At 47.2% G+C, this 11,935-nt stretch overlaps 1 protein-coding gene across 1 annotated transcript; it reads right to left on the minus strand.

The window, feature by feature from the left end:
* Nucleotides 1-2,608: 2,608 nt before the first annotated feature.
* Nucleotides 2,609-6,980, minus strand: ASIP (agouti signaling protein). Its single transcript, XM_087444886.1, has 3 exons — nt 6,817-6,980; nt 5,456-5,520; nt 2,609-3,188 (listed from the first exon to the last, which is right to left on the minus strand). The coding sequence occupies exons 1-3, from the start codon at nt 6,974-6,976 to the stop codon at nt 3,012-3,014; spliced, it is 402 nt and encodes a 133-aa protein (XP_087301012.1). The 5' UTR covers nt 6,977-6,980; the 3' UTR covers nt 2,609-3,011.
* Between the last annotated feature and the right edge of the window lie 4,955 nt (nt 6,981-11,935).

Below are 11,935 nucleotides of genomic sequence, written 5' to 3' on the forward strand. Positions count from 1 at the left end.
GAAGACATCGTCCATTGGTTTCTTTGATCTGGCTCCTTTAGCACCTCTCAGGGTCCTGTCTTTTCTGAGGCTGGTTGTATGGCTTTCCCTTTGATACTTTCATGTCCCCAGACCTCTCCAGTAGACTACCCTCCCTGCCCTGCTTTATTTTTTGCTTAGGCTAGCCAGAATAGTTCCTGCTGTTTGCAACCAAACACTCTGACTGATTTACTCCTCATTTTGCAAATGGGGAAACGGTAGTAGCATCAAGGGGTTAGTGACTTGTTCAGGCCACGCTGTGAGAACTCTGGGCACGGGTTTAAGGCCATGCCCTATAGGAAGAAATGATCCTGAATCAATAGTCATACAAGTGGAACAAATCTTTCTAGGACAGAGTTCACCATGTGTGTATGACAGAGAGAAAGAGAATGAATGATGGTGTGGGAAAGGCAGGGGGTCGCAGATCTTCATAACAGTGGAACCATAGCTCTGAGCCACAGATGTGTTCCAATTCTGGTCCCTTAGGCAGGGTTTTGCAGAAGCCCAGAACCGTGCTCTCAGGACCCTAAAGTTTGAGGAGGAATTCTGAAAAGGTGGAGGAATCTTAGGATCTCAAGCTGAAGGGAAACTTGAGCAGATAAATACCTAACCAGGAATCTGAATCAACAGAAGCAAGAACTGAGAGTCCGAGGAATAGACTACATATGCTAACAATGGTTCTAGCCTCTAACAAGGACCAATAGTCATGGCCCCCTGGACCATAAGCTCTATAAGAAGATCCATATTGGACTTGTTCACCACAGTATTCACAGCACCTGGTGCAATGCCTGGCACATAGTAGGTGCTCAATACACATTTGCTGAAAGAGTGAACGGGTTGGTCTTCCATGTAGTTGTCTGGATCCAGCAGCCAAGTGGTACTGTCACTAATGGACTGGGTCTTTGGCTTTGCATCTGCATCCTCACCCCTGGGACCAAATGGTGTGTGGCTGGTGAGCAATGTCTGGAAAACACAGGAGCAGTGACTGCAGTATGTTCCCCATATTCTCATTACTGATGACATTTACTCAGTAGCCGCTGTGGTACAAGGAACAAAAGGTTCTTGCCCTGTGGACCTGCCGCCTAAATGACAGAAAACAAAACAAGCAACGAGAGCTTTTCTGTGTGTGTGTGTGTGTGTGTATTTCTTGTGTTAAGGCACATGAAGCATCCCTATCTCAGATTTGTAACAAGAAGAGCAGGAATGATTATTTCCCATTTTATAGACAAGTAAATGGAAGCCCAGAGAAACACAGAGACTTGCCCAGTGTGCAGAACTGTGTCCACAGCCTAGCCTGGGGCACTCATCTTTTTTCTTGGGCTCTGTCCAGGTGGTTCCCACTCTATCCAGTCCAGGGTCTGATATGTGCCTCCTTGATTCCATACTGGCTATGTCACTGCAGGCACAACCTGGGTCTCCAGTTGCAAAAAGGTCCTTGGAAAGGAGGGAGTTTTAAGGAATCTGAAAATGGAAGATTGCAAGTGGACAAGTGGGCTAGCGGAGGTGGCGTCACTGGTGCTAGCCCTTGAGCACCACTGTCCTCACCTCCAAGGACAGAGATACATGGTGGTTATCAGGGCTGAGGCAACTGCTCCACATCATCCTGTCTCACAGGCTCTCTCTAGAATCTTTCTTGGGCATAGGCCTTGTTAAAAGCATCTTATACCACCACTGTGTGCAGCTTCCTCTTTCTTGCTTATAGTGTTTCTTTGGGGAAGAGCTCCAGCTGCTGCGAGGTGCTGACGGGGGGCATGGCAGCTTTCCCCCTACTGGCAGGGATGCCCCCAGCCAAGCAGTACGAGTAGATGATGTCATTTAGAGCCCTTGACCCTCAATGTGCTGGAAGTTTCCATGTGACCCCTGACCCTGGCTGGTCCTTCCTCACAGACCCTGCTCCTGCCTCTTACCCCTCTTTCCCCAAAGCAGTATCCCCAGTGCTTCCCTCTCGGGGTCCTTCCAGAGATACAATGCTGCACTCAGTTTCTCACAGACTCAGAGAATCTCTAAGGATGGTATTTCAGACGATGACTTGGGACACTTTAAGCGACAGGCCCTGATGATCCAGGACAAAGGTTGCTGCCTGCTCACCAAGCCCAGACCCAAAGCCTCCTTACTGGCTGACAGGGTTGAAGTGGGTGGTGAGGAGGGATTCCTGAACCCCTGCTTCTGACTTGGGAGCCCAAACTCTAGGCTGTCAGAGTTAAAAATGCCTGGCGACCAATGGTCAGTGTTCATTCAGCCTGGGAGTGGGAGAAACTCCTCCCAGGCCCCAGCACCTCTGGCAACCCTGGGAGAAAGGGAGGAGTGGGCACAAGTGGCACCTTGGTTTGGAAGCCTCCTAAAGTTCTAGGATCCTCAGGCCAGAGCCTTCTGGCTGTAGGGACCCAGCCATAGATCCCCAGATCCCCAGGACAGACCGCCCAGTGAGACTGTGTATGGAGTCGTAGCCTTTCTCGTTTTTCTCAGGAGTGGGGGGAAATCCGTAGAAGGGAGGAAAGGGTGAAAGACTGAATGGAGGTTCCTTAATGTCTCCTTTCCGCCTGGCTGGCCTGCATTCCTGGTTTTGGAGGCAGTTTCGGGTGTTCCGAGGTTTAAAGGTAGGGGGCAGCATTGTCTCCAGCGGCCGGAACCGGAGCAGCGTTTACCAGGAGCGCAGCCCTAGGGCTGGGTAACCGGGTTTCTCCAGGCCCAGGAGACAGCGCGTGCGCAGTCGGCGGGACTTGGGCGGTGAAGGGGACTCGGCGAAGGAAAAGCAATCTTTCCTGCCCTTTAAAGAAACAGCCACACACTTTGGAGCAGCCTACATATATTTGGATTTTAGTCCAACCCAAGCCAATTCTGCTTGAAGTCCGGGCTCCCGAAAGCTGCGCGCCAGCCTCGGGAGCCGCGCCTGCGCCCAGTCCTAGGAAGCCTCACCTACTAGAGATCAGCCGCCCCGGAAGGGCCCCGAGGGTCCCCAGGGAGCCCCGCCGGCGGCCGGGAGGCGGGCGGGCTCAGCAGGCGGGGTTGAGCACGCGGCAGGAGCAGGCGCTGCGGAAGAAGCGGCAGTGGCACGAGGCGCACGGGTCGCAGCAGGCGGGCGCCGGCGGCTTGCAGCTGTCGCGGGTGGCCACGCAGGGGGCGGGCGGCAGGGGCCGCGGCCGCGCCACCTTCTTCATCGAAGCGTTTTTCTGCGGGGAAACGCCGGGGCTGCCCGAGCCAGCCACGCCCGCCCCACCCGTCCTCACCCCTGCCTGGGAGCTATGGATGCCGCCGACCCGACATCCCCACCCGCTGCCACCGCCCGCTCGCCCCTGCCCACAGGGCACCCCAGCAGGTCCCTGCCTGCTTCCCCCATAATGTCCCCCGTGCCTCATCAAAACTTAGCTGGCTCCGGCCTGGCCCTGTTTTCTCCCTTGGGGATCCCACTCATCTCTACAGTTTTTAACTACCATCTCTGTCGTCCCCTCCCAGGGTATCCGCGATCCTCTTAGTTCTGCCTTCACAATAGATCCGGAGGCCACCCACTTCACCGCTGGCCAGGCCACTATCTTCTGTCTGCTGCTCTGGCCCCTTACAGTCCATCTCCAGTGCACCATGGGACCTCTCCGAGGACCTAGGATGGCATCCCACTCCGCCTTAAAGCCCCCAGTGGTTTCTGTTTGCACTCAGAGTGAAACATAAACTTTACTTTGACCCTTGAGGCCCTCTCTGGTTTGGCTCTGTCCACCTTTCCGAGCAGTCTTGAGCACGGTGCCCCGCCGGACTTCCTTATGTGCACCGAGCACAGCAAATGAGTTCCTGCTGCGGGGGCTTTGACCTTGCTGCTCCCTTTCCTGGGGTCATTCTTTGCTGTGCTGTCCAGTACAGGTAGCCACTAGCCTTATGTGGCTACTGAGTATTTGAAATGTGTCTAGTGCAACTGAGGAGTTGAATTTTCCAATTTTGTTTAATTAATTTAAATTTAAAACGGAGTATAAAAAATTTTATCCGTTAAACACAACTTTGTTGTTTTGTTAGGACTATACTTCACTTTGTAAAAAATTAGCACTGGAATTGAGAGTGTAAAATATGTACCAGGTTTCAAAGACTTAGCACCCGTCAAAATGTAAACTATCTCAATAACTTTATATTCATTACATATTAAAATGATAATATTTTGGATATATTGGGTTAAATAAAATATTATTAAAATTAATTGCACCTGTTTCTTTTTACTTTTTTTAATGTGGCTACCAGAAACTTTAAAATTATATATGTAGCTCACATTGTATTTCTGTTGGACATTGCTGCTCGAGATTACTGAGATTTCAGTCTTTAAGTGCTGCTTCCTTCCAGAGGCCTTCCCTGACCACTCTTCCCTTCACTCTGTCTCATTACCATACTTTAACTCCTTCACAGCGTTTGTCATCATCTGAATTTATTTTACCCCTTTATTGGTTTACTTCCTGTTCTCCTGTTTTCCCCCACAAGAATGTAACCTCCATGAGTGCAGGGATGTATCTCTCTTGTTCACTACTCTATTCCCACTACCTAGCATGTAAATAGATCTGTCAATTCTGTCAATCATCTGATCTGCTTGTTCACTTTACAGAGAGGAGCAAGAACTTTCTCAAGGTCACACAGTGCCAGGTCCTACCTCCCAATGCCTAGTCCAGTACTTTCTGCTCTGGTTACAGTTGATCTGATAAACGAAGGCACACCAAGACAGGAATAACATGTGCATTTCAACAATGCCTTAATCCAGTATTTCCCAGTGTGGGAGCCTGTACCATGGCGGTATGATTTTAGGTGGTATATGAATATTAAATGACGCTGGATCACATGCTGGGAAAGGATTCTTTTTTCAATCTCTTTCAACTTGAAAGGCTCAGTTTGGTGCCAGTATATCCTTAATGCTTCCCCAACACTCTCTAATCTTCCTTTTAACGCAGAGAGCAAGCCTCAGATTTAGAGCCTCTGCCAGGCAACACCATCCAGCCAGAATTCACTAACAAGGTTGTATTTTCATTTTTCACTTATTTTTATGGTTAGCTTCTATTTATGGCAAGTGATACTGTTTTTCTATCAGAGTTATATAATTTTTGTTTTAATTTTAAACAAATATATTAAATAAACAGGTGAAACTTAGATATGGCAAAAGTTGTGGAAATGGTGCTGAAATGACTGAGGTTTGGGAAACACTGCATTCATCCATAAGAATGAATGATGGTGAAATTTCAGGCAGGGGGCTAGCTAGTATAGAGAGATGCTTTTCAGCAGGTAAGCTATTTTGCTCAGCTCCCTGGGGTTCAGTGGGGTCTGGTTCAGGGCTCCAGGCCAGGAAGCCTTTTGGTAGCTTTCAGCTTCTCTTGTTCATGTAGGCCTGGAAAATCCTTCATTCAGTTCCTAGCAAGAGCTTGGAGTCCTCCGCTTTTAAGTCCGGTCCCACCCCCACGATGAGAACTCCCAGGCCTACCTTGGAAGATCTCTTCTTCTTTTCTGCCTCTTTTCTGCTGATCTTTCTGGATTTCTTGTTCAGTGCTTCCAAGAGAGACAGAAGGAGCAAAGTCAGATGTTTCTGGAGGCCCTGAGCTGCAGAGAAGTGGGAGGAGCGGAGGGCACTCTGGGAAGTCCCAGGGTAGGGAGAGGAGGACAGGTTGGCTGGATAGATCACATCTTGGGACTTAAGCTAGCAGGTTCTCGTTGCTAGCCAAGCTAGCAGCCTGGCTGCTGACCTGGAGCCAGGGACTAAGAGCAAAGTGTCCTCTGAGGGAAGGCAAAGGGGAAATCCAAGAAGGCCCTGGAAAATGCACTCAGTGTCCTGTACATGGATGGACCTGTGTTTCCTGTATTCCTACTTTCCATTTCCCAGAGCTTTGGAGCCAGGCACACCTGATTTGAACCCTTACTCTGTCATTTAACAGCTGTGTGTCCTTAGGCAACCTCCTTAACTTCCTTAAGACTCAAGTTTTCTCATCTGCAAATAGGGTACTGTAATATCTATCTTGCAGGGTTGTCTTGAGGATAAATGAGGTATGTTTATTAAGTGGAAAATCTGGCACATCGAAGGTGATCAATCAATGCTGATGTGCCCCAGCCCCTTCCCTCCTCTTACTTCCTTGATGCGTGCAGAATATCCTCTTTTCCTAGTGAGAGGCAAGGCAGTAACGGACATTAGTTTTGAGCTTAGGTTCTGGAGTTAAACACCTAGGTTTGAATTCTGGCTCTGCCAATTAAGAATTATGTGATCTTATGTTAGTTACTTAACTTTCCTAAGCCTCAATTTCTTCAACTGTGAAATAGGAATAAAAACAATACTCACTTCACAGTGCCTAGCACTCAATAAGTATATGTTATTATTATTATCAGATGAAGTCAAACCAGAGCTTGGAGAAGATCTCCAATGCCAGGCTCTAATGCCCCTCATATTTTTCCTGAGCAGTAACTCTCAACCCTGGCATGACAGGACTAGTTCATCCCAGACTTTGTTATATTCTGCAGCATTTCCTACAGTTTTTTCCATTGATAATAGTTCTGTGATTCAGTAAGTTTCAGAAAGGCTAAGTTAAACCAAATTCACCTTGTGTCTTGACTTCAGGCTTTCTTGGAGCCTCTAACATGCTAAGCTGCATATTAGATTGGTGGTGTACAGGGCTTTCCCAAACCAAATGAGTCAAGGGACATTTTATTTCTCCAGGATTATTTTGAGGAATGAGGAAGGAGCTCTAACCTATGACAATGGATCCTGGTTATCAGCCTGGGGAGCATGTTTGACATCCTGCAGCCCCTTCTCTTGGGCCAGAGCCCCGAAGTGAGGCCCCAGGCCAGGCTACTTACCCACAATAGAGACAGAAGGGGAATCCAACAGGTTCATGGAGGAGTTTCTCCTCAAGCGTCTGTCATCGTTGGGCTTCTCCTCAGGTGCCAGGTGGCTGTAGGCAGAGAGGAAGCACAGGCCGACCAGCAGGGCGGCCAGGAGCAGGCGAGTGACATCCATCCCAGGAGGACTGAGTGGGACAGGGAAGGCAGTCAGGCGGGTAGGCCAGGGGTCATGGGAAGAGGATGGGCCCTCTTGCTTTCTCTGTGCTTCTTTGGGCTGGTGCTCTGACCCCATTCCACAAGTGTCCCAGTGGAGCTGGAGGACTAGCAAGGCTTAGGACAGGGAAGGAGACTCGGTGAAGGAAGAAGAGAGGAAAGGAGAGATGGGGAGAGGAAGAGAGAAAGACAAGGGAGGGAAGGAGATTGAAGCAAAGAGAAAAGGAATGCATTGCAATTGGTCTCTGCCATCCAGAGGGTAGAGTAGCGGTTTTTTAAGTCAGTGACCCTAGGAGACCCTAGGCCTGGGTGGAGTTGTTGAAAGTTCTCCAGTAGTGCCTCACAGTGGGAGAGGTTTTACTAAGGTGCAGAGAATAAGGCTCATAAGTTAAGACTCCGTGAGAAAGATGTAGGGATAAATGGCTTCTTCAGACAAGTATGTATGTCGTTGCATACACTATATTCCCACGGCTGGAGGGAATAAGTGCAGGTATGATTTGTGTTAGGAGGATGGACCTGTCGACACAGGCTAACTGGATTTGTGGATTTATTGCTAGCTGAATTTTGATGAAGACGACGGATCCCAGAATGGATTTCTTCCCCTGAATGCCTGGGTTTGGCTCAATCAGGGCTTCAGCAGCATCTTCATCTTCTCTGAGTGCAGGAGCCCCACCCCTCACCCACCCTGTGCATGTTCTCTCAGGTCTTGGACAAAGCTGAGGCTGCTTTTCCAAGGTTCTCTCCACCCTGCCATAAGGCACTGTGGGCAAGAAGAAAATAAAATAGTCTGCTCGTGCTGGTCCTGCCTACTCCGGGGGTCCTCTTACAGCAGCCTGGCCAATTTTTAGCCTATTCCTCCCAGGTTGTTGGAGTAAAATTTTCTGCATGTTTGTTACATTCCAGGACGAGAGACCCAAACAGGCAGCCCTCACCCTCATAAATTTCTTGATGTGCATCTTCTACCCCTCTCAGCCCTAATGCCAGTTCTGATTTCTTCAGATCCTTTCATCCTTTCATAGGGCATTTGCCTATCATGAACTGGTCACCAATTTTCTTTCTCAAAGCCTGGTAGTGAGTCAATGAAATGGGTACTGGGCTGGGAGTCAGGACCTCTGAATTCTTGTCTTGGCTCAAGCATTAGTAAGATGCATGACTTTGGACAAATCCATTCCTTTTTTTATGGAGTCTAATTTCCTCTTTGGTAAAATGAGGGGACTGGGCTCAGTCAGTGGTTTGTATTCATTTAACAGGGGAATTCTTTCTTCAAATAAACGCTGACTTGCAGAATCCCAATATGTAAAATAGAAAGAGGCAATAAATAGTTTTCTCAGGCAGTTCATATTTTTGTTGTATGATGGGACAACACATCTTCTCAGATCCTAAAGCCCAAAATATCTCTTGAGGACCTCAGGTTCCCAGCTCATGCAGTCTGATCTCTGAGGTTCCTAGCCCCCATTAGCAATAGTTAAAAACCTGTATCAGAAAAGTCTAGAGACTGAGGCATAGTTATTTGTTCCATTCTCTGCTTCTCAGAACTTCACACTGTCCTGTCAAAGCCCTTATCATGTAATTTATGTGTTTGTGTCTCCTGATTGATAGAAAAAGGAGAGGTTATATTTTACTCATTTCTATGGTCCTGAACCTGGCACCCTGACCAGCCCAGAGCAGTAACTCAGCAAATGTTGGCTGGATAAATGCTCATGTCTTAAACTAAGTTCCTCATCTTCCTGGCTTAGTGTGTTTCTGAAAAGAACGCTGTTAGTTGCCTCTTTAGCATCAACTATGATCTTTCCCCTTTCTAAGAGGATCTTGGATTTCCTAGATATACATCTTGGGTGCCGGTGACCTGACCACCAGATCCAGGGGAGGCCTTGATTTATTCACGACAAACAGCAAAACCCCAGCCCGTCCTCCCAGTATTGGTTCAGGCACAGGCATGTGACTGAAGATGATCTAACCCGAGGAAGCCCAGGCCTTTTTCTGATTGTTTAGGAGAGCTCTTTCTCTCTCACTGGATATGTAGGAAAAAGCCCGCAGTCCTGGTTAGTGCTGGCAGTCATCTTATAAAGGGGAGCCAGTTTTAGAATGAAGCTGACATAGTGGAAGGCAGATTGGACAGACAGTAAGAAAGGACATTGCTAACATAATTAAGCCAGTAGATCAGAACTTGCCTGAAGCCCATCTTATATCTAGACTTATCAATTAGATAAGCCAATACATTTCCTTTCTTGTTTTAAACTGAGTTGAATTTTCTGTTTTTCTCAACCCAAGGCATTCTAAAGGATACTTTTCCCTTGTCAATTGCCCTGGAGTTGCATCTTTATACCTAAAATCAGACTCCAAGGTAAAAACTGCATACAGTACAAATTTTCTTCAGCATGACAAATGATCGCTGTTGGGTTTTTTTTTCCCCATTTCACACCATAATGAGTAGTTAGCTTGCCTTTAGGAGTCACATTGTATGAAAAAATCCTTTTCTTTGAACACTAGGATCACAGGCAGCATAATGAAAGCTTCACACTGCCAGAGGTGTATGGGAACTGAGACTAGCTGAAGGAATAGCAGATCCTCAGCTCCCAATACTGGGGTGAGTATCTCCTCACCCCAGAGCAGTGGCTCTCTGGATGGGATGTTGAACAGAATTGTCTGCACTACTTAAATTGCTCCCCTCCCCTCTCTCACTCACTTGCTAAGTACATACAGTTGGCTTTGTGTAAATCAAATGTGTGCATGATCTGGCTCTACTGTACTCTCTACCTTTGTTCAACGACCATCCTCCACAGTCAAGAATCTTGGTCTTAATGTTTGCCTTTCTTCCCTGATTTTTATATCCTATCTCTCACCAAATTTTACTTTATGTTCCCTTCAAATAATCTCGTATTTTCCATCCTCTTCACCCTGGCCCGTTCCTTGCTCTCAATGGAACAAGTTACACTGAGTCCATCTCCCTGCCTTTGCTCTTGTTTCAACAACATCGTCCACTCTCAACTCACCCCAGTCACATTTCACCTTCAGGTCCCAGCTTGATGCCAGCTCTAGCACATTTTCTCTTTCATCATCAGGCCAGCTCAAATAGCTCTCTCCCTTTTCTGAACTCCAGTTCTTAAATTCAGTACTGTTTCGCTTAGTACTTCATTGTTCTCTAATTTTTCATGTGGGTCATTCTCATCAATTAGACTTAGTTTTTTGTTTAAAGAAGATGGGACAGTGTAGCTGAAAGAATGCATACTCTGCAGTCAGATAGATGTGGCTTCGCCACTTGCAAACTATGTGAGGGCACATTGCTTAACCATTCTGAGCCTCAGCTTCTTCATCAATGAAAAGGGACATCATAATACCTACTATACAGGGTATGCTGGGAATTAAAATAGGATCAGGAGTTAATGCAGTGCCTGGTGTAAATGTTAGCTACTTGTATTAATTACAATGGACATATGTTTAAAGAAGTTATATTCTGGCAATTTTATATTTTCTAACTCTAAACTCTCATATAGTTTTGATTTTAATGCTGGACAATAATGGAATATCCCTCCAACTTTAAGAAGCTTAGAATGAAGGTGGGGGGCAGCTGTTTGGGTCTCTTCTTCTTGGAATGTAGTAGACATGGAGAATATTGTTCTAACCAAGCTGAGGGCTGGTAGGAACAGGCTAGAAATTGGCCAGGTAAGGGGAGCCCATTTACTACACTGTGACCTTGGAAATTTTATTTAATCTCTCTGAGTCTCAGTTTCCCATTTGCAAAGGGGTAGCAATCTCAGTGCCTGTCTCAGAGGGTTATTGAAAACATGGAAATAACCTTTCAGTAAAGCATCTAGCACAATGCTGGATACACATCATCACTTGAGAAGTGTTTGCTGAAGCTGAATCTCTCTCCTGCGTGGGTCTCTCTCTGCCCTTTTTTGGGCAGCAGGTCTCTTCTGCCTAGTTGATCCTGCCAGCAGAATGAGCTGTATTCTCCTTGCTCACTGGTGGTGACTACATTTCATTTTGGTTCACATCCCTGTAGCCCCACATGTCTCTGGTGCCCCGTTCATTCTCAGTCACTGATGGCTTCAAACTGCTCCAGAACCCAGAACCCCTTCCACAGGGGCCCAGAGCCTCATGGTTGCCTCCCAGCTGCTGTAGCTCCACTGTCACCCCTGCCTATCCCAGTTTGCCTTCCTGCCTGTTTTGGCTGCCAAGGCCACTTGGACTCTAACTTCTTACCTAGCTGAAACGCTTTTCTAGCTGGGTTCAATCTAACTAGAGCCAGCAGTGTTGCTTGGGATGGCTAGTTGGTTAGGACTGAGGAAAATGAGCAAAACTATATTTGAACTAATTCCTCCATTCTCTCTTTCTCAATTCCTGGGCCCTCTCTTCCTAGCAGTACTCTCTTCTCTCTCTAATGATGCTGGCTGGGCCAGCTTGAGAAACAATTTCTCCTTCTCTCCTGTTCCCCACACCAATCACTCGCTGAGTTCTAGTGATATTCATTCCCCCCATTTCTCACATCCTTCCCTCCCTTTCCATTCCTTCTGTCCCTAGGCACCTAGTTCCTCCCACCTGGCCCTCCACGGGAGCCTCCTCACCGGCCTCCTTGTCTCCAGAACGAGGCTAAGCTTCCTTTGAAAGCCCTATTTTCATTCATTCACTCATTCATTCATACATTCATTCATCAAGTCAACAAATATTTGTTAAGCACCTACTGTGAACCAGCACAATGCTAGATTTTTGGGATACAACTGTGACCTAGTCAGACATGATGCTTGTTTTTACAGAGCTTACATCCTATCAGGAAGACTGACAAGTTAAATAAATTATTCTAATAAAGCTTGTTCTGTGGGAGATCTAAACTAGTGTGGGGGCTAGGGAAGCAAGTTGCACTGAAGCTGAGAACAGAGGTCTGAGTTGGAATTAGCCATGTTGGAGAAAAGGGTGGAGG

Source organism: Ceratotherium simum, chromosome 21 (assembly GCF_057802395.1).
Source record: "Ceratotherium simum simum isolate JZ-2026a chromosome 21, ASM5780239v1, whole genome shotgun sequence".
Lineage (NCBI taxonomy): Eukaryota > Metazoa > Chordata > Mammalia > Perissodactyla > Rhinocerotidae > Ceratotherium > Ceratotherium simum.

What these genes read in the sequence shown, in the direction of transcription:
- ASIP (XM_087444886.1), bottom strand. Translation starts at nt 6,976, where the DNA reads ATGGATGTCACTCGCCTGCTCCTGGCCGCCCTGCTGGTCGGCCTGTGC. An exon ending in CCCTTCTGTCTCTATTGTGG is followed by an intron (nt 5,521 to 6,816) that starts GTAAGTAGCCTG and finishes CTCTCTTGGAAG; the next exon opens with CACTGAACAAGAAATCCAGA. An exon ending in AGAAGAAGAGATCTTCCAAG is followed by an intron (nt 3,189 to 5,455) that starts GTAGGCCTGGGA and finishes GTTTCCCCGCAG; the next exon opens with AAAAACGCTTCGATGAAGAA.